The sequence below is a fragment of the Poecilia formosa genome, unplaced genomic scaffold (assembly GCF_000485575.1).
Source record: "Poecilia formosa unplaced genomic scaffold, Poecilia_formosa-5.1.2 Scaffold320, whole genome shotgun sequence".
In the NCBI taxonomy this organism is placed as follows: Eukaryota; Metazoa; Chordata; class Actinopteri; order Cyprinodontiformes; family Poeciliidae; genus Poecilia; species Poecilia formosa.
Window position 1 is genome coordinate 256,220 of NW_006800259.1, and position 24,700 is coordinate 280,919.

A 24,700-nucleotide genomic window follows, 5' to 3' on the forward strand; every position below is an offset into this window, starting at 1 on the left:
ATAGTTCACATCGCTTAGGATTTGTTGCTGCGCGCCGTTTGCACAGTGTGAAGGAAAGAGGAGACCAGCTGCACAGGCAGGCTGGGAAATGAGATGCAGGTGGTGATCGGTTTGTGTGATCGGCAACAAGAGACCGTGATCATCGATCATCACCGATCATACACTTTTTCACGGAGATCGGCCGATTATGATCGATAGCCGATCGATCGGCACCTCTAGCAATTACCCTGCAAGTCTACAGTCATAAATTTGTAGGCAATAACGTTCATGCATCTGTATTAAGAATGTTGTATATATTGGTCTGATCAACTGAATTTGAGGTTTTCTTAGCTGTGATTTCTAGTAATATAATCATAAATATTACTAGAAATAAATGTTCAAAATATATATGAAATACAAGTTTTATGACATTTCCATTTTATGGGGATGTTTATGTACAACTTTGGAAAAAGATTCCAATTAGTGAAACTTTATTGTATCAATAAAAACGAAGTAGAGATTCTGCTTCTTTTTCTAACACAAATAAAATTATTTGAATAGAATCAGGAAAAAAACGTGACAAAGTTGTTTTAACGAACTCTGTTTAATTCTACATAGCAAAAGTGTTGTTTACGTTCAGTTTGACGACATAATGAGACTATTTCAACAACACCCTTAAAGTTTTGTTTTCCTGGAAGTTTCTTCTTCTACTCTTGATATAAAACAGAACCAGAACCGGACTACAAATACATTATTCTGACATGAACACCGAGATTTTACCTTCAACCGTCATTTTAGCCAACTCTAGGTCCAAGTCTAGATCCAGGTCCTCCTCCTGGATCCGGTTTCCCAGCTCCTCGTCCTCTTCATCAGGAGCAGCTGTTTCCCAGCTAGCATACATGCTCCTACCTGAACTACAAAAACAAATGTGAAGACTTCCGGTTGACGACAACACGCCAAGCTACCGGTCCATCCGCTTGGTGGATGTCTCAGAGGGATTTATCTTCGTTTTAAAAAAACGCTTTTGAAGAACAAAAACCGATTTGTTTAACTATTTCAACACGCAGTTTACAGTTTCCGCCAGTTGGACACACGGATGTTTGTGCTTCCCTAAAAAAGGTCCGGCGGAAATACCTTTACCGTTGGGACGTTACGGAACAAAGATCGTCTATAACAATTAATTCACAAGTAATAAAAAAGTTCACATAATAAATTTGATAACGAGCAGATTTTTAAGACATCTTGAATATGATCGGTTTGTTATCCGTACTAGCTAAAGGAATCATTAAATTCCAAATGAAAAAAACTAAAATTATGGGATGAGGTTAAATATAAAACAGTGTTTAAAGCCAGAAACTGTTAACTTCCAGAAAACTTTCCTTTTTGCAGCTAATCAGATTTATTCTACATTGAGAACCAGGGAGGGCACTGACCTCCTAAGTACATTTTTCCTGACTAGACAGACATGTCTGTCAATTCCTCATTCATTTCTTCATGATGTGACCATCCAACCACAAACTCTGTAGAAACATTTGGGTTAAATTAATGATGAGGTTAAACTTTAACATGGACTTGGAACCCACACATCCTGGACACAAACTCTTTCAACAAAACACAGTGTATATACATTTACAAGATGAACAAAAAGATTTATTTTTTATCCTTTTTAAATGTTTATATTTTAAATATCTTTACACTGAGCGCAAAGTAGAACGGACATCAAATTCCTTGATTTTGTTCACCAACGCGGTGAATAAAGCTGATTCTGATTTCACTCTTCTTATCAGTGTGAGGGAGAAAGTTCTGAACATTTATTTGGGGAACATTAAATGTTCTCATTCTGTAATAATTTGGTCACATTGCAAAGTCTCCTTACAGAAAAAGTTGGAAAGAACATTATATTATCATAATTGTAAATAGTGCTCTTTAACAGTTAACATTTTCTTTGAATGAACTATATGATGTAATAATTTAAAAAGAAACACATTTAAAACATATGCTTCTTCTGTTAAAACATTGGATTTAAATAATCAGAAAATTGGAAAAACAATAACTCTAAATTTGCTTCTCATTTGTCTTTACTTAGATGTTGCAACAAACCTTTTATTATATGTACTTGGATGTACTTGTGTACTATTGTACATTTGCTAAGAATAAAATAAAATAAAACTTCAATCAGAGTCAGTCATCTTCGTTTTCCCGCTCCTCTCTGGTTCCCAGCAGGACAGTCACATGACGCAGCAGGAGAACCTCCTGACTCCTGCTCCTCCTCTCTTCCTGTCAGCACCTCGGTGTTTGGATCTCCGTTAGCAGCAGAAACATGGCGGACACAGCCCGGGACCCTCCACCGGACCGAACCGACTTCCATGAGGTGGAGGACGGAGAGGACCTGTTCCCGGAGCCGAGCGCCGCCACCCCGGAGGTGAGGCAGGAGGGAGGCGGCGGGGTGATGGAGGGGGGAGGCCGAGGGGAGGCAGACAGCCGGGCAGGGCGTGATGGCTCCGGCTGACAGCAGAGGAAAACTCCGCTTAAATCCGAGCATGGATGAATGGAGTTCAGTTCGGACGGGGAGTTCGGGTTCAGTCTTGATTTAGAAGAGAAACTGGGTTTTATCTCCAAACGGTGGCCTTCACTGCCACATGTACAGGAGCCGATTAGGGTCAATATTTCCTGCAAATAAACGCGCTGGTCAGGTGACGGTCACACAGGTGAGCAGGGTGGTGCTTTCAGGGGAGGCAAGGAAAAAAGAAACGGTTGTAATGCTGCATTTCAGCTGTTTTCTGCTGTTCTTAAATCTGTTTTTTATTTTCAACAATCATTAAAGACAAAAACATTAAAGAATAAAGACACAAGTTTAACATTTTTATGGGACGTTTAACAGTAAGAAAAGGAAATAAAACCTTAAAGCTTAACTGAATTATATTCATTCTGGTCCAAACCATAGACAAACTGCTCTGCTTTTCATGGCTAATTATAATTTATAGTTTTCTCTTAGTTTCTCTTAGTTAAACAGAGTATAAAGGACAAACTAAGAAAAGAAAAAAAATAGTATTTGGAGATAAAAGTTGTACGAGAATAAAGTCAGTATTATGAAAATGAAGTAGTAATAATGTGAGAATATAGTCACAATTTTAAAATTTTTATTTCAAGGCAGGGATGGGCTTCCATAGAAACAGATACAGAATCAGAATAACAAATTCAGATGCGATTCTGTCTGGTTTAGTGTGAAAACATGAACTAAGAGACAGAACTGGACCGAAGCTAGTGTGTAAATGAAAATGCTGCTATTAAAACTTACAATCTTTGAATGAATAAATAAATAAATAAATAAATAATAAATAAACCAAACCTTCGCTGTTTTCTGAGTAAAAGTCACAAAGTTGCCTTGAAGGATTTTTTCTCCATGTTATCTTTATATCTGAAGGACCGTTGAGTGATAACGTGGCTGATCTGGGTTTGTTTTGGGTTCTGAACATGTTACCCAAACTGTAAACGATAATTAGAAAAATGATCATCAACCTCTGGAGGTTGCAGCTTCCTGCTGCTCTCAGATAGAAACTACGATCTGTTTGTCATTGGAAGAGGATTCTTCTTGTTGCTTAGAAATGCTTGAATTTGATGTTTTTAAAGTCTAAAAACTTCTCTGAAGTGTAGCTGGACGAGCTTTGTGCTGCTTTGTGAGGTCATTATGTGCCACAGAGTGAAGAAACCAACATCAACAGGTTTTATGACCCATCAGGTTTATGGGATGAAGAAGTGAAATCAAAAACTTGTTGTAATATTTAGGGTTTTGTTTATAGATCCACCTGGAGGTTCAGAAGTTCTTGATTTGGACTTTCAGAACCTGATCTGAGCAGAAAGCAGCTGGAAGTCCAGCTTTGGTTTTATTTCTAACAGCTTTTTTTCTGTCTGGTTTCTGAATTAAAACAGTTTTTTTATATCATTTTTTTAACGGTTTGCCATTTTTTTTGTTTTGCTGTTTAGTCGATTCATCAAAGTTTCTGAGTTTCTTCACTGCTTTACCATTAAATCCAATTTTTTAAAATACACACACACACACATATATATATATATATATATATATATATATATATATATATATATATATATATAGTTTTACTTGTGTTATTGTGAAGCATTTTGATCAGTTATGTTTTAGTTTCTTCTGATGTAAGGCTGTAAGCAAATGAGCAATTAATCAATCAATCGATTCTGATGATGAACTAAATGAGCTCATTGATTTCTGCTCTGATGAGCTCTAATTCTGACTTCATAATCCATTTTATTCATGGTTTGGTTGAGTGCGGTTTATATTCTTATTACTTGTTTTGAGTTGCTTTGTTTTATTTTGGATATTTGAAGATATCTTCCAGTTCCTGTTTTTTATAATTTAATGGTCTTTGACAAAAGAACCTGCATTATTGTCCCTTTATCACTATGTGACTCAAAAAAGGTTTCAAAATGACAATATTATGGTTTATCACATCGATTACTGGGACTATATATCGTCCAGTAAAATTTATTATCCTGGCAGGTCAGCAATGACCCAGATGTTCATACAGCAGGCTGGACTGGGTCGCCTTTCTGGGAGGTTGGACCCATTTTATCCTTCAGAACCGTTTAATCCTGCATGGAAAGGATTCAACATGTCAGAACCGGTCCTCTGAGGTCCTGGTCCAGTTTGACGTGAAAACATCCCAGTTGTTCACAGCCTGTTGCTCTCTCTCATGTTCTCCTGTCCTGAAGAGGAACCTCGGCTCAGCTGTCAGCGCAACGTCTTCACTCCTTCAGAGGCTTGAATAAAACTTTACTGCTGCAGAAACACAAACAAACGACAGAATCAGGAGCAGAAATGGGTTTATCAGAACCTAATGTCAGTTCAGAAACAAACTATGCAGCATGCAGGATCACACACACACACACACACACACACACACACACACACACTAATAGAGGCCTGGTTGTCCTCTTTTGTCCTGTCAGCACTTTGGTTTCATTCCTGGTGATGATTGTCTTCCTCAAGTATTATAGCAGCTATTCAGTGACGTGTGTGTGTGTGTGTGTGTGTGTGTGTGTTCATAGTGTCGCTGCCTCACAAAGCCTCATTAAACGGATGAAGGGTGTTTTATTCCCTTTCAGGTGGACCGGGGTCGGGTCCAGTGCTGATTAACCTGTGACTCTTCCTGTTTCCTCCTTTGAGGCGTCTCTGCAAATCCAATCAGATTTTGTTTTTAATTCCTGATGATCCACTCTCAGCTGGGTTCTCAGCTGGGTTCTTATTGGATTCAATGGTTTTGCTGGAACTGTGAAGCGCAGAAAATGTTCTGCATTATTACACGTACATTTATACCAAGGGATTTTTCCCTTGTCTGGTGTGTAATGAAAAATAATATTTAAGAATTATTGAGTTAAAATAAGCTTCGATATCTTGCTGAAAAGTTACTTGGTTATTTTTGTTCAGCACAGCCCTTCACTGTATTAATATTAAGTCAAGCAGAAATTGCTCAGTTAAGTATTTATTTAGTGATTAATCATTAGAATAATCAATTGCTAAGATAATTGCAGCCTTAGTCAAAAAATTTGGACTGCAACTAAAAATTTACAATTTGAGTTCAAAATACACTCAAATACATAGTTTATTGTGAAGTTTTGTGTTTTTGCTTCATCGGTTTGTTTCTCTGTGATTTCACTCATTTTCGTTCTTATTCTGCTTTTAAATGTGACGTTTTCCTCTTGTTTCCTTCACACATTGCTGAGTAAGAAGGGAGGAAGTCAACCGTTATCATCACTCATTTCCTGCTCAGTCGTTCATCCTCTCCTCTTTTATGTCCTGTCAGCTATAATCTGTCCGTCTTGTCCTTCCTTTGCTCTTCCTGGACTCCAGCTGTGAGCCCGGTTCTGTTTCTGCCTCTACAGGCTTGTTGTTTTTAATCCTGCACTGTCCTGAGAAACCTCCACCTGCTGCCGGACACACCCAGCAACACGTCTGCCATCTGCAGCAGCACGAAAAACGATCCTGTAGTTTAGTTCCTGCTGCATCACAGGAGCGTTGCTGTTTTCAGGCTGAACGTTGCCGGTTCTGGCTGAACGTTGCCGGTTCTGGCTGAACGTTGCCGGTTCTGGCTGAACGTTGCCGGTTCTGGCTGAACGTTGCCGTTTTCGGGCTGAACGTTGCCGTTTTTTGGCTGAACGTTGCCGGTTTTCAGGCTGAACGTTGCCGGTTTTCGGGCTGAATGATGCAGCATGTGTGACGAAAACAGGCCGTTGGTCTTAAACTGGCTCAGCAGTAAAGTTGCGTCACTCTGTGGTTTAGTAACTGTCAACTGCTGCAGTTTGACTTCATTTATAAGCTTTTAATGGCGTAAAATAAATCTGGGAATATTTTTACTTTAACAAGCAAAATTAAATTGGGAATAAAATGAATCTTTTAGATTAAAAATGTTACAAAGCTAAAATTTGTTGCAGCAGTGGTGGGTGTTTCTGCAAAGCAACACATCTAAAGTCAAGTTGGACACAGAAAGGAGCAAATTAATTCCTGCATTCTCCAAGTTCAGCATTTACAAGTAGAGATTAAAAAACTGTTGGAGGAAAATTAAAAATGTCCTGTACTGACTGTGACATGTATGGATTTAGGTTTTCACTCAAATCCTGTTTTCATCAATCAGTCAAGTTTATTAGTACAACACATTCCAGCAACAGGGCAGTTCAAAGTGCTTTACATCATAAAAACACAAAAATAAAAAGTTATAAAAACACCATACAGTCATCAATTGAAAACCAGTAAAGAAACGAAACAGAGTGCCATCATAAAAATCACCAGTTTGCATCGAATGTCTTGGTCAAAGTTTCATTTATTATGTCTCTAAAACATCTCTAAACAGATGGGTTTTAGTCTTTCTTTAAAGAAACTGTGTTTCTACTGTTTTTCAGTTTTCTGGAAGTTTGTTCCAGATTTGTTGTTCATAGAAGCTGAATGCAGCTTCTCCATGTTTGGTTCTGGTTCTGGATGCAAAGCAGAACCAGGAGACCTGAGAGATCTGGAAGGTTGATCCAACAACAGCAGCCGTTCAGTGATTTCTAAACTACCAGCAGTAGTTTAAGGTCTATTCTCTCAGTGAAGGCCTGTAGAACCGGGTGATGTAGATCTGGGTGGTGTTGAACTGGGTGGTGTTGAACCGGGTGGTGTAGAACCGGGTGGTGTTGAACCGGGTGGTGTAGAACCGGGTGGTGTAGAACCGGGTGGTGTAGAACTGGGTCCGTTACAGTCGGAACGCTCTGAGTTTCAGCAGGATGGATGACACACGGCTGGGAGGGTTTATCTGCTTCTTCTGTGGGAGAATGCTGCTCACTAAGGAGCAGAGGATTTTCTCTGAGACGAAGTCCACGTGTTCTGTCAACGGTTTCTGCTGCAGTATGAGGAAGAAATCAGATTCTTCTCCTGCACCGATGGATTCAGGGTGATGAAACCTGGATGGTAGAAATTAGGCAATAAAAATCAGCCATTAGACTGAAGTGAAGGAATTGGGACTGAGAGAGAATCTAAACTTTATCCTGCCTACAAAATAAAGACCTTCAGAATCTCTGAATTACTGATGTGCCTTTGTTAACCAAAAGTTAAAGATAATTTAGTCTGAGTGTTTAAACTGTGTTTTAGCAGTGGCACTGATGTGAGAACATATATCTATGTGAACAAACAATAATTTATGATGTTTATATCTGACACACGCTCACCTGGGTTCTGTGACGTTCTGAACTCTGCCAGCTCTGAGCCTCGGTCACATGCGCGCTTCTTTCTGCTCCTTGAGGAGGAGACCACCTAAAGGAGCAGGACACGTATTCAAAGGATTTCCATCATATTTTTACCATTTAATGTTCTTAAACAACTATCTTGTTTTGAAAACCTTGCTACCTCACTGATTTAGTAAAGAAACATTATGACTACGTTGAGTCATCAGCTGCATTTCTTTTTGTTGTCTGGCCTTCAACAAGGATCTTTGACAGCATAGTAATACTACACCGTTAACCACCATTTCATTTGTTTTCTTTTTCTTGTATTTGTGGTTATTGATCATTTCCTCAATAATTACAGTCATGAACTAAACCATTTTCCCCCAGCAACAGTAACACTTTCCTTCTTTAGGGAAATGACAGAAAATTAAAATTAAATGGAACTTCCTGTTTAGATGGAAGCTTAGAAATCTGTCAGATGATTAGAGTAAATGTTGATCAGTCCTAATCTCATCAGTTTGATTAAATTTTCCATTAAAGTTCAGGTTTAAAAGAATTTAACTTGACTTGTTCTGAAAATCCCATCATGAACATCTTTACCTTTATTTTTGTCCACATCAGCTGAGTTAAAAAAAAACAAAACAAACCCAAACTAGAATCTGGTTTATGGGATGCTGGATTATTTCAGAGATCCTTTATGCTTGTTTGTTTCAGTTTGTATTTGTTCATCTCTGACGTAAAGAACCCAACATGCTCTGTTTATTTGTTTTTTTTAAGTCTCTGTTTCTGTGTGTTTAGTCACAACCAGCCAGTCTGTCTGCTGTGGACATCAGCACCAATGCAAATGGACCCAAGCAGGACTCATTTTTTGATGATGACAACGAGGATCTGTTTGCAGGTATGAACACACACAGAATAATAATAACAAAGGTAATTTTACTTTAGTTTATACTTTACTCAAGTGTCTGAAGTGTTTCCAGTGGTGTTTATTGACCTAGAGACAGCAGAAGAAACGCTCTGAGGGAAACGGAGTGAAAAGATCTGCTGTGGCGCCCCCTCAAGGCAGCTGCAGAAAAGATTGAACTTTTTTAGGGATTTTTTCACTTTGTTAATCTTGCCATCAAAATTGAAGAATAAGTTATTCTTAAGTAAAATTACATGTAGTTTCTGTATTCAGAACTTACATTATAAATTATTACCTGTATTTTAATGTTTTTTGTTAATATAATATTTTAACACATTGTTATTGTAATGATGTGTTTGTTCAAGGTTATGATACCGTCTGAATTTCATCTTATTTCTTACTCGGATAATAAAAAGTGCACAGTGTTTGGGATATTTCCAACTGCATGAGCTCCTGTTTTTCTTTTAAATATGGAAATGACCAAGTAGTTTAATCAAGGGGCCATGATGGATGTTCCAGATTTCCATGTTTATTTATTAAAAGGGAAGTATCTATTTTTAACAGTATTTTACTTCACTATTCTGCATTAACTACTCAAGACAAGAATTTCATGGTGTAGATTTTCTGGAAAATCTTTTTAGCAAGGTTCCAACTCAAACTTATCCTTTTGAATCACATTTTTGTTTAAGGAATTTCATATCAACTGCTTCTTAATTAATTTGTTTTTTGTTTTTAATCACGTCTTTCAAGTAATCTGCTTTTATACCCTTTTGCCAGTATGTAGTTGTTTTTGCTGATATAGCTTTAAACCTAAACTATGACTTTGGGACATTTGTGTTTGTTAAAAGTGGTTTTGAAGGGTGTTTCAGATGTTTAGGATGTTCTGATCTTCAGCATTTTTCTTGTATTGTCTGTTAGTGACATGTTTGTTCTATCAGACTTTTCATTCAAGAGTCCCTGACTGGCCTTTGGTGATATTTTAATCTGTGTGAAATATCAAGAACATCTGTTTAAAAAAACAACAACAAAAAAACATGGAGGACGATTTTGACCTCATAAAGTGGTCAATTCCCAGGGGTTCCATTGAGACGTGACGGCGTGTATGTGTGTGTGTGTGTGTGTAGAGGCTACAGAAGAGGTGTCATTGGACAGTCCAGAGAGAGATGTCTTGCTGTCTGACGGCCCGTCGCCCGCCATCACTCCCATCACGCCCCCCACCTCCGTGATAACTCCTCGTATTGGCCACACGCATGATGACATGTTCACGCACTCCTCATTTGATGAAGTAATCACACACACAGACACACACACACACACACACGGTATTTTACTTTAAAAATGAAACGTTAAAAAGAATGATGTTTCATATAAAAAACTGAAGGTACCTTGTTTCTGTTTCCTGTAGATTGAAGAGGAAGAAGGTGGAGATTCATTCGACGTCCACATATCAGTGTCAGATCCTGAGAAAATTGGTGGGTCCTCGCTGGTAAAGTGTCCCTGTTGCCCTGAAATAACTTGGCATGTCCCAACATTAAAAGAGGTGAAACAAAAAGTTGGTCAGAACAAGAATGAGATGGTATTTTTCCCAAAATAGAGGACAAAGCTAAATCTGCTTCATCAAACTTACTAATTGACACAGTGGAGCCCCCTGGAGGTTTTACTTGTAACTGCAGCTACAGTATATTTCCAACAGAGCAGCAATAACTTCTTTGTTTTTAACTGAAGACATGCTTGTTCTGAACGGACACCAACTTTTTTAACAGTGTGACGTTTCATCCTTACAAAGTCTTAAATTTATGTATCTAAAATTAATGCCTTAAAATATCTTACTCATGAAAAAGTAAGGTTGTCTTAAATATATTAATCAAATTTATTGGATTTTGTTGTAACATGCCTATTTAATCTCATATAATCATGTAATTTATTTTATTTTTTTAATTGTAGGAATTTGTAGTCAGGCCAAATTTTGAGTCGCGCACAGACATAGTGTTTTGTGACTAGTAACTAGCTGCTAATATATATTTGCTAGTTAGCTTTTTGTGTGTGCTGTGTGTTAGTTCAAATCTATGATAGACACAGTACATTTCTGTCATGAAACACGTGTTAAATTTCATTCATAAAAGCCTTAAGATGTGTTAAATTGGAGTTGTAGAGCCTGCAGGAGCCTTGTTTTTAAATGTTCACTAATGCTCAACTTGGTCCTCAGTTCCTGTGTTTAAACATTAAATCAGCAGCAGTAAATAAAACGGTTAATAACCAGTTCAACCAGTTAAATGAACTGCATTCTTCATTCAATAGTCAGTTATTCTATTTATTAGAGTTTCTGTTTTAAAACATCGTGTCATGAAACAAGCAGAGCAGTTCAAACTGGTTCTGTGTTTCAGGTGACGGTATGAACGCATACATGGCCTACAAGGTGACAACGAAGGTGAGTTCCATCAAACTGAGTTTTTATCTCTCATCCAGGTCAAATCAGAGCCTAAGTGCAGAAACATACTCCTTGACTTATTTTTACCTACTAATGTTCTATTTTTAGCCCTGCGTCACTCTGTTAGACAACAGTTTATTTTAGGAAAGCATTGGTCTTAAAGGTGCATCTTGATTGCTTCTATGTGGAAATCCTCACTGCTTAGAGTATGTGGTGACAGTTTCCAGACCTCCATGATGTTCTCTGATTGGTTCCTTCACAGAACCAACTGCTGGAACGTAAGTTTAATGTTCCAGCTTCATAAATTATTTTAAAAGTTTTCAAGTCTTTCTGTCTGTCTCTTCCAGACCTCCATGTCTCTGTTTAAGCAGAGAGACTTTGCAGTTAAAAGGCGTTTCAGTGATTTTCTGGGTCTGCACAGTAAACTGGCCTCCAAGTATCTGCACATAGGCTACATCGTTCCCCCTGCACCAGAGAAAAGCATTGTGGGTAAGTTGAACTAGAACCACGACAGTTCTGGGCTTTCAGTTAAAGCAGGTTATAACCTGCTTTAACAGTCTGACTGGTTTGCATCATCATCTTCTGCTGAAGCTGCAAAAACTCGTGGAGAATTTTTGATTTCTTACAAGCAGTTTTCAATAATTTGTCTCAAAGCAAATTATTAGATATTCAGGATGTCAGGAAGAGGAATTAAAGCAAAAAGTCTTTAAAATGTTCTCTTAATAAATGTTTTAAATATCTTAAATATTTGTTCTCTACTGCAGGGATGACCAAAGTGAAGGTTGGGAAGGAGGATCAGTCATCCAACGAGTTTGTGGAGAAAAGGAGGTCCGCACTAGAGAGGTACGAAGAAGAGAAAGAAACACAAATGTAGTTAATTATAAAACTGTTTTTGTCTTAAATTAGTGTTACTTGTTTTTAAAGTAATATTTGCTGCTTAATGTACATTTATTTTAATAATTTGGTTGTAAAGTAATGAAGAAGCTTCAAAAACTAAACATATTTTCATCAGTTGTTCAACTCTTGGTGGAGCCATACTCCTGATATTTACTCAGTTTTATTTAATAAAGCTGCACAACGCTGGCTTTGAAATATGTTTTGAAACTATTTAAAATTAGTACTTTAGACAAAATCAGTAGGTTTACACCTGACCGTTATTTATGCTAGCAGTGTTTTGTTAGTTGCTAATTGCGTTAATTACCTTAGCATTGCAAGCAGTGCTAAGCAGCTAACTGCAGCTAATTTTGGTGCTGCTACATCCTAACTACACATAATTCTGATGAATAATTTTGTTAGTAGTTGTTTAGGTGCTAAATGACATTATTATGGACTATGTTAATTTTGTCAGCAGTAATTAACTGCTAACACCTGCTAAGAAAATTAGCAATTTTAACAAATCTAGAAGTGAACAGCAGCCAATCACTAATTTTCATTTTGTTAGCCTTGAAATCAGACATAGCTGATATTCTAAGTTAAACCATTTTATTTTTAGTTAAACAGAGAACATGAATATCTTCTACGTAAATAAAAAACTGAGTTTTAGCCTAAACTGTCTAAAAGGTGAAAAATGCTGCCCCTACTCCCATTGTGTGTCTGTGTATTAAAGTTCAATGAGATCAGAACAGTAAAGGCTGAAAGGTTAAACTACAAATATTAGATACATCATTATCACAACACACATCCTGTGTTTGTATGTAGAATACAGAGGAGGCTGGAGGGTGAGGAGACGGGTCGGGGTTGACATTCTGCTGCCCTTTATTGATGCCGTTTGACTGGCAGGAAGGTCAGCCGGAGACAGCTGATGGAGCTCAGAGTGACAGAACTACATGCTGATGGACAAACACTCAGAAACGCCTAATGAGGACAAAAATCCTCACTCGGGAAATTTAGGAAACACATTTTTCTTTTTTGTCATAAACTGTGAATATTTATGATTTAGTGACCTCGTTTGCTTCTCATTACTGGCTTCCCAGCTCCACATAGATTTTCACACAGCTGAAAATGGCTAAAAAGTGAAGTTAGATGTTTGGCAGCAGTGGAGCATGTCAAACAGGAAGCTGCCCTGCATTAACAACCCAGATGCAGTCGAACAAACGCTGCTCTTCCTCTTCTGATCAGTATTTCCTCCCTGCTGCAGGTATCTGATGAGAACGGTCAAACACCCCATCCTGCTGAAGGATCCTGACGTCCTGCAGTTCCTGGAGAGCACTGAGGTAAATCAGACGCTTTAACCAGGAGCTGCTCATTATCGCCACTTCTCCACATCTCTGCCTCATCTGGACCCCTTTTAATAAAAAAGACAAAGAGTAGCATCAATACTTAGAAACTGCTGCTGGTTGTGCTTCACTGCAGAAAATCAACACCTGCAAACTGCTGGTGTCTGAACTCCAAGTTGGAAGTTTGTTGCTTTAATCCAAATTGAAAAGCACTCATTTTGTTTGATTTTACCCAAAACCATCTTTACTTGGTAATAAAATGTCGTCATTTGTACTCCTGTCCTCCTAAAGAGGGAAAACTGTCCCCAGGAAGCTGAATTACTGCCAATTCCAAACAAGAAATGGGTAATAAAAATCCCTCAATGATTCCAGGAGGGTTCAGGGTGTTTGGTTCATCATTTCAGGAACTTTGAAAACAAACAATCAGAAATGCTGTCGAATTCTGGGGACAGGCTTTAGATTTTCTCTGGTTGTCCAGTGAAAATAATATTAACTGGTCAGTTCTTTCTCCCAACTGGGTCCCTTCCTACTGTAGGTTACTCATTGTCATCTTTAATATTTAAAGAAACCACCATGTTATTTCTATTTTTAGGTTTTAAAATAAAGGAAATCATAAAACTTTAGCAAAATAAGGTTGGATACATTTTCTTCTATGTGGTGTTACTTCTGAAATTTAAAAAAAGCAAGGAAATAATGTAAAATATACTACTGGTACTTTTAGTATCATTCCATCCAGTTTTATGAAAAAACTTCTAAGACCAACATTTATTATTTTATTTGAAAAGATTAATATTATTTTTTGTAATTTTTAGCCAGATTTATTTTGAGCCATCATAGGAGATCCAGACCTGCAGGTTGCAGATTTCTGCTGAACAACTTTTGCTTATCAGTTTATTTTTCTTACATTTAAAGTGTAACTAGCGCCCCTGTGATAGCGCTCCCTGAGGAATTTAGAAAAAAATACCAAAGTGGGCGGAGCCAAGATATATATACATACACACACACACACATATATACATCAACTTTATTTTTTATTGGAGACTTTTATGGACGTATGGACATTAACTATGCTGTACAGAGAGAACCAATAGAAAAATTCACCTGCATTAGCCACTGTTCAACCCATAGAGGGCAGCACTGAGATGGTTTTAGGCCAACTATAGCAGAATTAAGAAAATTTACACAAAAACTTAAAAATAATTCCTCAGAAACATAAAGATGGCACCCTCAACATATTTACACAGTTTATTTGCAAAAAAACGTTGATTTGAGTAAATTAATGAGTATACTTTGTTTGGGGATTAGTTACACTTCAGGTATTTTCATGAATTACGCTAAATCTAACCCATAATGATCAGATTAGTGGTTATAATCTGACCATTATGTCTGTGCAGTTAACACACACATTTTGTATTTTAGTTGCTGAATGTCCTATTCTCTCTCTCTCTGATGTTTCTAATCCAAATTTGGATCACTGTGACAGACGATCGATTACAATCCGTTTTCAACCCGACTCAAAGCTGGCAGATAATATTTGAGTCATAAAACAAAATTTCCCTGCACTAGAGTTATGGGTATTAGAATTAGGAAATGATTTTAAGTCGCTGCTTGAAGCCTGAGCGGTACCAAACGTCCCATAGCTGCTGGTTTTATTTTACACCTAATGATTTAGGTGTAGAAAAGTACTAAAACCTCCACCTGCTGCTTAGAAAAGTCACCGGTCACCAAGGCCACCAGTAAATTAATTTATTCCATCATTTATTTTGTTTCTGTCAGGGAAATCACTTTGTAATGCTTTTTATCTTCAGCAAATATAAACAGCTTCACCTAATCCAGTAAAATTTGACTCCAATATTTGTTGAGTTGAACTTTTTCCCGGACACACAGATAAATAACACTTCTCTCCGAAAAAAGGCTGAAAACTCGGATGTCTTTGTTTTGTTTTTTTCCCAACAAGGTCAAACCAGAGATCCTCTGAAAACTAGCGCAGGCTTTAAGGGCCGCCGACGTTTCCCGTTTCTTCCATTTATTTCCACTCACATTTAATCGTCTGCAGCGTGTCGTCCTGTCGCCTCCGACCGGTCCGCCCTGGTTCCTGTCGACCCGACGCCTAACTGCGGCCGGGATTGTTCTGGCTCCGATAAATGGCTCCGTGTCACAGATCTATCAGACCTGGTTCCTGTCGACCCGACGCCTAACTGCGGCCGGGATTGTTCTGGCTCCGATAAATGGCTCCGTGTCACAGATCTATCAGACGAATCGCCGGGAAGCTGAGCGCGGCGTTCCGTCCGGTCCGGTTAATGAAACACGAGCGGACGAGATGCAATTTAGAGCTACTTTACCCCCGGCCCTCCCTCACCGAGGGCCCCGGGGACCCAGCCGTCCCCTCGGCGCCGCCGCCGCTCCGGATAAATGAGATCTGAGCGGCCGGAAGGGGAAAAGGTAAAACTTTCCCAAAATGAAGAGAAATGAGGCTGTTTCCCACCTGATCCGATTGGTTCTGGTTCTGCTAAAGTTGCTCTGCACATAAAGTGGCTGATTTAGGAGCAGGAAAACATCAGCAGCGTTCCAACCAGAGCAGAGAGAGGAATGGGAATGATAATTAAATAAAAAATAAGCCACAGAAAACAGATTAAGTCTCAGTTTGTGTTGCAGCTGCCGCGCGCCGTCAACACCCAGGCTCTGAGCAGCGCCGGGATCCTGCGGATGGTCAACAAGGCCGCCGACGCCGTCAACAAGATGACCATCAAGATGAACGAGTCTGACGCCGTGAGTGGAGGAAAACAGAGGGATGAACAGAGAGAGGGAAACGGAGGGAGAGAAACTAGAGAAAAGGACGGAAAAGGAGCCTGGATGCAGAGAGGAGAGTAAATAAGGAAGTTGAAGGATGGATGGAGAGATGGAAACGACAAAGAAGTTAGAGAGAGAGAGGAGGGAAAGTTGCTGGGAAACAGAAAGGAATAAGATGGGAAAAGAAAAAAGTAAGTTGTGACAAATGAAGAAAGATGGAAGGAATATAAAGAAGTGATGAGACGAAAAGGAAGAGGGACAGAGGAGGCAGCAAAAAACTAAGATAGATGGAAGAATAGAGGAGGAGAATCTAAACAATACAGAGGAAATATTACAGAAGAGGAAACAAGATGAACGAAGGATTTAGTTTTAAAAAGTGGGAGAAAATTTGAGCCGTTCTTCAGATTCTGTGTTTTTCCATCAGTGGTTTGAGGAAAAGCAGCAACACTTTGAGAATCTGGACCTGCAGCTGAAGAAGCTTCACGCCAGCGTGGAGTCGCTCGTCTGCCACAGGAAAGGTACACTTCCTGTTACCAAAATAAAAGCATATCAACTAGTTTGGATTTTATACATTTAAAATGTCAATTTTACTTGAATCTAGTTATATTTGTTGTGATTTTGATAATGCTTGTCTTAAAAAATAGCAAATGACCTGATAGCTTTCTTGAGTCTTTCTGAAATAAATCAAAGTCTAGTTTTATCTGTAAGTGGTTAAAACACAAAACAAAATAAGACTCAAAAAATCCAAGTATGCCCCCAGTAACCAGTTGATGGAAATTAACCAGATCATGGAATCTATACTGGATTAAAAAAAGTGAGTCATGATGATGAAACTGTAAAATTGAATTAATTGGTAGACAGCATCCCTATGCAGAACCTGCTGTTGGCAAAGCTCTGCTCATTTTATGGAAAATGTCTTCCCTTTCTGTTGGTGTTTCCAACCATAAGACGTAACATTTAGTAATGTGAGGACATTTCTTAAGGCTGAAGGTGGTTTAATAATAATCTTCACCTTAAAAACTTCAAGAAATTCTAAGAATTTTCCTAAAATGACGTCATTTGGAGCCATTTTAAGTATAAGGACTCTACGATCCGACAGCTCAGAAGATCGATAGATCATCCTGACGTACGGATCAGACCTTTAAGTTCTTCGTCTTCCTCGCCTCCAGAGCTGTCCGTAAACACGGCGCAGTTCGCCAAGTCGGCGGCCATGTTGGGGAACAGCGAGGACCACACGGCCCTGTCCAGAGCTCTGTCCCAGCTGGCCGAGGTGGAGGAGAAGATCGACCAGCTGCACCAGGACCAGGCTAATGCCGACCTGTACCTGTTTTCCGAGTTACTGGGAGACTACGTCCGGCTGATCGGCGCCGTCAAGGTGCGACCGCAGAGACGGGAAAATCTAAATATTTACTTTGATTCTTTATGTTTTACATCAAACATCTGAACCAGATGCCTTGGTGCTAACTCAAAAACGTATATCTGTGATCTTCCTGATCTCCATTCTTGAGGTTCAGCCAATCAGAGCCAAGGACAACGAATGGTGCTTCTAGAGTAGCCATTTTGCAAACGCCATCTGATAGCTAGTCAGTTAGCATGGTGTCCAGATATTTCAGCTTCTAAGGCTGCATTTTCTTTTGAATAATTTAGATACGTTCTACAAAAAACATCTGGTACCACGTAAATTATCCGCTAATAATTTGGAGAAAAATCCATGAATAGACGGATAGACTGTAGTTTTGGACAGACGAGTTTTTCTGTTACCAAAAAGTTCACAACAGAAAAATTTCCTCCCAAATGTCCAGTTTGATCCAGATTTGGATCCTTGGAACGATGACATGAAAATCCTAATAAAACCTGAGAGGAAAGTGTCATATATTTTTATTTCTGGACTTTTATTCTGAAAGTGAGCGTGTTTGTGTCCAGGGAGTGTTTGACCACCGCATGAAGACGTGGCAGAAGTGGCAAGACAGCCAGATGCTGCTGCAGAAGAAACGGGAAGCTGAAGCCAAACTGCAGTTCACCAACAAACCGGACAAACTGCAGCAGGCCAAGGACGAGATCAAAGAGGTGAGAGAGTCCAGAACCGAGCGGGTCGCCGGGCAGAACAGGGCTGTGGTTCCAGCTGGTCAGGTTCTACTGGTACCGTCCTGAAAACGGATTCACTTCATCTCATTTTCATCCCTGCTGGGGCTTCCTAAAACAAACTGGTAATCACCATGGCAACCTTTGTTTCAGCATCTTCTGACATTACTCGGCAGATTTTCTATGATCAGGAGAGATTTTAATTTTTAACAGGAAGTTGAGATTTTGTGGATTTTCAGATATTTACAGCCCATAATTATTCATACCCCTGGCAGATTTAGATATTAAATTATTTTAATTTTAACAATAAGTTTGTTTCTCATGGGAAATGAGACATTCATCAAATCATAATAAAACAAAAATGTTTCTGTTTTTAGTCACATTTTATTAAAGAAAATAAAATGTTGAGAATATTTTTTTACTTTCTCAAGAATGAAAGGAAAATCTGCCTGCATTAGAGGATTTTCTGTGTTTCATCTGGTGATGCTCTCCAGGTTTTCACTGATTCTCGGATCGTTTCCGGGTCGTTTTGTTTTTTCCGCCATCAGATTGTTCATGTGGATAATTTTCTCACAGAAATCAAACCTCAGGCTGCAACAGGAAGCTCTGAGCGTTTTCCCTTCATCAGGGACCTTTAACCCCAGATGACCGAGTCTGGAGCGCCCCCTGGCGGTGGAAAGCAGCATTACATTTAATTATCATGGGTGCAGTTTCTCCCCATGGTTTTTTATTTTGCTCTAAGCTGTTTATTGTTCTGAAAAGAGGCAGAATGTTGATCTGATCTGAAGAGTGAAGAAAGGAAACGTGATTAAAGCTGATGCAGAATCAATGGATCCACATTTTAATAAAATCTGAATTTAGAAGCTGCTTTGATGGAACCATCATTGTTTCCTCGGACTCTGCAGCGTTTTGCTCTGATCAGCTGAATCCTTTCCCAGTGAAACAAAGCGGATCCCGTCCGGCAGCCGGGAGAAACTTGGCTCAGTCATCCGAAAACTTCTTTCCTTCCCGTCTGCAGACTTCAGCCCAACTCACAACGACAAACAGGAGAGTCGAAAAGTACTTTAATAGAGCTTCTGTTGAAGCCGTCACTGCACAAATTCACCCGTCAGAACCCACACACACACACACACACACACACACAGATACACGGCGAGGTCGGGGGTCGGAGCATCGGGGGGGAGGGCTGTCTGTCAGAGGCTGCAGGCGCAGCGATCGCAGTAGAGTTACAACCCACATTTATTTGGAGTTTCCTGTCAGCAGTTGGGCTTCGGCTCTGACAGCAGAAAACACACAGCGGCTTTTTCTGACGGGAAAACGAGTTTTCCTCACCGCTGCAGCTGGAAACCTGCAGCTGATCCGAACCGGACCTACAGGGAAACCTGGGAGCAGAACCTGGACGAAACACAACAAAGCAAAATCAAAACCCTGCAGGTTCAGCATAATCAGCAAATTAACTCTAATGTTAATAAATAGTTTCTGCTGCGATGCAAGTCAAAAACTTTAATTAAAAAGTTGCATATTTTGACTAGAAAAATGTCAGTTTTAATCATTTACTCACAAAAATTTACAAAAGTCACAATAATTCTGTCAAAATAATTTTCTTTTCTTGGTTGAATTAGGGAAAAATAATTTCATTTTGAGTCCAGTTGTATTTCTAATCATCATCATCATCATCAAGCTTCTCTGTGATGAAGGCTCCTCCTGTAAATCAGATCATTAACCCACACTGCCCCCTGTGGGCACCAAACACAAACTGCAGTCAGCTGAGAAACTGCTGCTCAAAAATCAGTTTAAAGTCGCTGATGTGTCTAAAACTGGCCAATAAATACATTTTAACATTAAACTCAATCACTGCAGTATTTAAAAACTCAAACTCAGAAATTTTCTGTTTTTTCTAGAAAAGTCTGGAGACTTTCTGGCAGAAATTTTCTCCTTGTTTTTCCATCTTCAGTGGCTGTAACTCATTGTAAATGTCTGCTCTCAGTTTTAATCCTGTTTAAACTGACAAAATAAAAGTTTAGATTCTTAGGAGCAAAACTAAGCAATATTATCAGAATATTAACTACTTCTGCTCCAGACATTTTCTGAACTTCTCCTAAAGTTTTAGTTGATCATTTTTCATGAATTCCACTAAAGGACTGAAATTTATCAGCATTTTTTCTGTAAGTTTGCAAATTTTCCCTCAGTGGTTTTGTTCTTCCTCGCTGTTTGCTCATCTTTCTGGATCTTCCTCTTTGGTTCTGGAAGCTCTGAGTTTATTTTCTCCAGCCTCTTAAATTTTGTTGCATTTTCCTTGCCATGCCTTCCCACCACCAGGAGATTGAGGAGGTAGGACCCGCCCCCGCCTGTTTCTGTCTGTCCGTGTGCTGCCTGTCTGCCGCCTGCTTCACGCCTTCATTTGCATCATTTAGTTCACCTCTAGCACATTTAGTTCAACATATTTTTGTTTTTGCTTTTAGATGTGTTGTGTTTTCACATCCATCCTCCGCCACATAAATTAGTCTGAGTAGAGATGAAAAATCTTTCTGACCTTAAATTTGACTTTTAAAACCTAGAAGTTCCTCTGAAACGTTGATTTAACAAGGAAAATACTTCCTGCTAAAGTAGGTTGCTGGTTTAAATCCTAGTCTGCTCTGATTGGTTGAATTCAGTAGCCTGATCAAGCCCCGCCCACCATTCTCACTTTGTCATTGGACGAAATGTTAGTACACGCCCCCAACAGCAGAACCTAAACGATTTTATTCAGTCCAAAAAGTGACTTAATCAGCATCAAGAAATTACACCGAAGTTTTTAAATGTATTTATTAATGAAGCTGAACTTAAAACTAAATTTCATAGAAACTTAAAGGGACAGTCCAGATTTATCTACAGTGAGGTCATGTCAAGAGGTTAAGAGCAGTAAATATGTTTAGACATAAGTGATGAGTTATTAAAAAGTAATTTCATAATACGGAATATGTTTCACCTGTAATAAAATACTAAAATTATTTTTTTTTCTAAATTTCTCACTGAGTTTATGCTGCTATGAAGAAACTGTCTAATCATGAGAATAAAGTTGTTTTAATGAGAATAAATTCATAATAGTTCAAGAACAAAGTTGTAATTTTATGAGAACCCCTGAATGCAATCTTCTTCAAATCAAAGGAATGTTGAGTATCTTATGAAGTTATACATTATTTATATGTTACAAATAAGAAAATGCTTATTTTTTAATACATCATCAAATTATTATCATTTACTGGACTTTGTAACGATTGTACAAACGACTGAGTCTGCTTAAAAAAAAGAACCAGATGGACTTGGAGAGCCGATCACTTTATAACTCTGTCTAGACTTTGTTCTAATTAAAATGACTTTTCTCATAATTTTACAAATTTATTTTCAAAATTTATAAAAGTTTCTTTGTGTGGCCCTAGTCTCTGCCATAATCCTGGTGCAATAAAAGGTGAAATGACACATTTATACCAGGCAGTGTGTGTTAAAGACAAATAAAGACAGAAACTCTGAATATTTTCTGTGTTTCAGTTGGAGGGAAAAGTCCAGCAGGGCGAGAGAGACTTCGAGCAAATCTCCAAAACCATCCGCAAAGAAGTCAGCAGGTTCGAGGTACGAGTCGCACTCGTTTTTAAATCCAACACTTTCTGCTCTGTTACTTTAAATCCATCCATGTTTTTCCTGCAGAAAGAGAGAGTTAAGGACTTTAAGATGATCATTGTTAAATACCTGGAGTCGCTGGTTCAAACACAACAGCAGGTAAAACATTTTATTTTAAACCCGAGTTCCACAAAAAGACTTGTTTTCGTCTGAAATATATTTTATGGAAAATGTTTAATAATTATTCTTCAAAGTTTTGACATCACTCATTTTTGATTAAAAAATGAAAATTGAAACAAAACATCAATTTAATTTGAAGTTGTAAATTTTTCTTTTGTGTCAAATTTTTTAAATTGTTGCTGCAACTTTAATGAGAATCTATTTAAGGCTAAAAGCAAAACAATCGTCTGTTTCCTGACCTGCAGCTCATTAAATACTGGGAAGCCTTCCTCCCTGAAGCCAAGGCCATCTCATAGAGCCGTCACCACAGCAGAGGGACAGACTACACTACCCATCATGCACCTCTCCTCTCCCTCCTCCTGTTTGACGTGGAAGCAAAGATGAGGAGTGAGACAGATAATCAAAGTGTCTTTTTGCAATTAAAAAAAGCAAAGTTCACAGTTTGTGGTTTTTGTTTTTGAATTGAACTGATTGATTTTACGTCTCGAATTATGATTCAGGAAACAACCAAATTCATGTAAAAACTGAAATAAACTGTAATTTCTGTCAGACAGTGAATGCAGCACGAGTTTACAGAAGACAGCTTTAATCTCAAACACCCAAGGCTTTTCATTGATTTATCCCAACATCTGACACAAGGGGGCGCTTTATAGGGACATCTCTGTTAAATGGTCATTTAAAATTGCCCAAAGAAAGAAAAATGTTGCGTAAAGAAATTAGTTTTTGGTATATGGAAGCCCGTTGTTGCCTAAAGATGTAGAAAAGGTTGAAAGTTGAAATGAAAGCAGAACATAAACTGATGTGTTGCTTTTGCAGCAAAAATGCCAAAATCTTTTGCTTATTTTCCAGAAACAAAAAATAACAACAAAAATTTAATATAGTTTTTAACTTTCAGTTTTTTGGCCTTGTCAATTAAAAAATCAGGCCAAACAGTAAGACCAAAAATTACAGTTGAGTACACGAATAAACTAATTAAAAATAAAGAAAATACATTTTATTTTGCTTGAAGTGGTTTGTTAAATGTTCAGTCGAGCTTCCTGGTTTCAGATTATTAATAATTATCAAACTGATGTCCAAACCATGCAAACATTGTTAAAACTAAACATGTCTTAAAATGCTAATATGTTGAAAAGGAGGTTTGACAGCAGTCCAACAGTTAAACGTTGTTCAGTGTTTGTGCCACTAGATGGCGCTGTACGATTCACACTGGAACTTCAAACATCTGCAAACATTAGAAGGTTAAACATTCAGTATTTCAGTTTAAAATAAGCTCAAAATTAATAACATTTTTCTGCTTTTCTGGCAACAAGGAGCTTCCGTACTTAATGAAAAATACTCCATTACCCACGAGCCTTGTTGAGATGAGAAATTTGATTCAGGATTTTCCAGAGAGCTGCACAATTCTTGAACTTCAATGCAACATGCCCTGCCTAGCAACTGAGTTGAAGTGCTCTCTGATTGGTTGTTTATCATTTTTTACTTTTTCTGTTGTTTTAGTGAGCAAAGTTACTCAGAAAGATCCTGAATATCATTTAGAACCAGAACCTTATTTCACCTTTATTCACTGCATTGAACATGAAGCTTTTTAAACATTTTTCCAAAAGCAAGCCTTCGCCATCTTCCATCAATGATCTCATCATGAAGTTATTCCTCTTTGCTATTACGTCCTGTTAAGCTTTTCATATTAAGAGCCTTGTTTCTGTTGCTGTATGATCGAAAGTGAAGGCAACGTTTTTGTTTGAGCCCAGACCTGGAAGAGTCTCTCCCTTTGGTTCTGTTCAATGCAGATTTAATAAAAAAGGCTCAGTTTGGATTATAAATAACTGAAAAGATCTGATAAATTTACAAAATTTGGCTTTTTAAGAGTCCAAAATGGCAGCCTGGGTTATAAATAAGCATCTTTTTTTTCTAAAGATTTGTTCAGACAGAAATATAAGAACAGAAACGGGTTGGATGGGATTAAAAGCAGCTATTTCTGTTCAATCAATGCTGTTTTTTTGTATAATCTTTAAATTTATTTACAGAATGAACAGAACCAGTTTATGTTCTTTACATGAATAAACCGGGAAAGTGAAGGTGATGCTGTGAGCTGTTAGTTTCCTGAAAGTGGGAACTTATCAGCTTTATCCGTCCCTGAATCAAGCTGAAGACGTTGACTTTCTTTTTTTTTTTATCTGTCTGTGAATCTTTGTGAAAGCTGCAGTTATATGTGTTTTGTAGCAAATCCTGCAGTTTGTTTTGATTTATTTTTGGTGATTGATTTTAAATCATGTTGCAGAAAACGTCCAGAATCTGTTTGACCTGAAAGTGTTTTCATCTCTAAATGGTTTGAAACCGAAAGAAGAACTGGAAGTAGTTTTGATTTTGAATAATTTAATCTTTTGCACATTTCCAGCTCTGCTCATCTGAAATCTCAACATTTATTGGTTTGTATGATTTTTTAAAAATCTTTTTCATTCTTGCCAACCATTGATGTGTAATGGTTTGGAAGGTTTTGGTGATTTTCTTTTGTATTTTCAAAGATGATGAAATTCTTGATTTGTTTGGAAATCTTTTGATGTGACATTCCTGCAGTGCAGCTGAGCTGATGATTGAAGACTTTAATTACAATAAAGAATGTATCTCATCCTTTATTTCACTGTGTTTTGAGTATTTGTTTTGCCTTTAATGTTTTAATAAAACACTCCTTTGTAGATAATGTCAGATTTAGCTGTTGATAGAGTTTTTTGTCAAGCCTGTGTTTCATTAGTGAGTATAAGTTTTCCAACTTCCATCTATATAAATACATTTTAAATA

At 38.1% G+C, this 24,700-nt stretch overlaps 2 protein-coding genes across 3 annotated transcripts in view; one reads left to right on the plus strand and one right to left on the minus strand.

Moving 5' to 3' along the window:
- rnf214 (ring finger protein 214) overlaps positions 1-1,125 on the minus strand; it is a 5,788-nt gene extending 4,663 nt beyond the window's left edge. The window contains exon 1 of the mRNA XM_016661257.1: positions 760-1,125. Within this exon, the coding sequence (XP_016516743.1) occupies positions 760-880 (121 nt within the window). The 5' untranslated portion in view covers positions 881-1,125. The remainder of the gene's footprint in view (positions 1-759) is intronic.
- A 1,064-nt stretch (positions 1,126-2,189) lies between these two features.
- snx2 (sorting nexin 2) lies at positions 2,190-24,537 on the plus strand. 2 transcript variants are annotated; one of them, XM_007573171.2, is made up of 16 exons: positions 2,190-2,401; positions 8,506-8,605; positions 9,736-9,896; positions 10,017-10,083; positions 10,996-11,039; positions 11,387-11,528; positions 11,804-11,882; positions 13,177-13,252; positions 15,911-16,024; positions 16,470-16,563; positions 17,215-17,420; positions 17,969-18,112; positions 20,447-20,458; positions 21,656-21,736; positions 21,812-21,883; positions 22,150-24,537. In XM_007573171.2, exons 1-16 carry the CDS (start codon positions 2,300-2,302, stop codon positions 22,198-22,200), a joined length of 1,545 nt encoding a protein of 514 aa, XP_007573233.1. In that variant the 5' UTR covers positions 2,190-2,299; the 3' UTR covers positions 22,201-24,537. The 2 variants fall into 2 exon arrangements, with proteins under 2 accessions (XP_007573233.1, XP_007573234.1); XM_007573172.2 differs by lacking the exon at positions 20,447-20,458 and having other exon boundaries at positions 2,191-2,401.
- Positions 24,538-24,700: the final 163 nt, after the last annotated feature.

Excerpts from the sequence above, each read along its gene's own strand:
- snx2 (XM_007573171.2), top strand. The coding sequence starts at position 2,300 with ATGGCGGACACAGCCCGGGACCCTCCACCGGACCGAACCGACTTCCAT. Across the intron at positions 17,421-17,968 it reads GGCTGATCGGCGCCGTCAAG|GGAGTGTTTGACCACCGCAT; the intron begins GTGCGACCGCAG and ends GTTTGTGTCCAG. Across the intron at positions 21,737-21,811 it reads AAGAAGTCAGCAGGTTCGAG|AAAGAGAGAGTTAAGGACTT; the intron begins GTACGAGTCGCA and ends TTTTTCCTGCAG.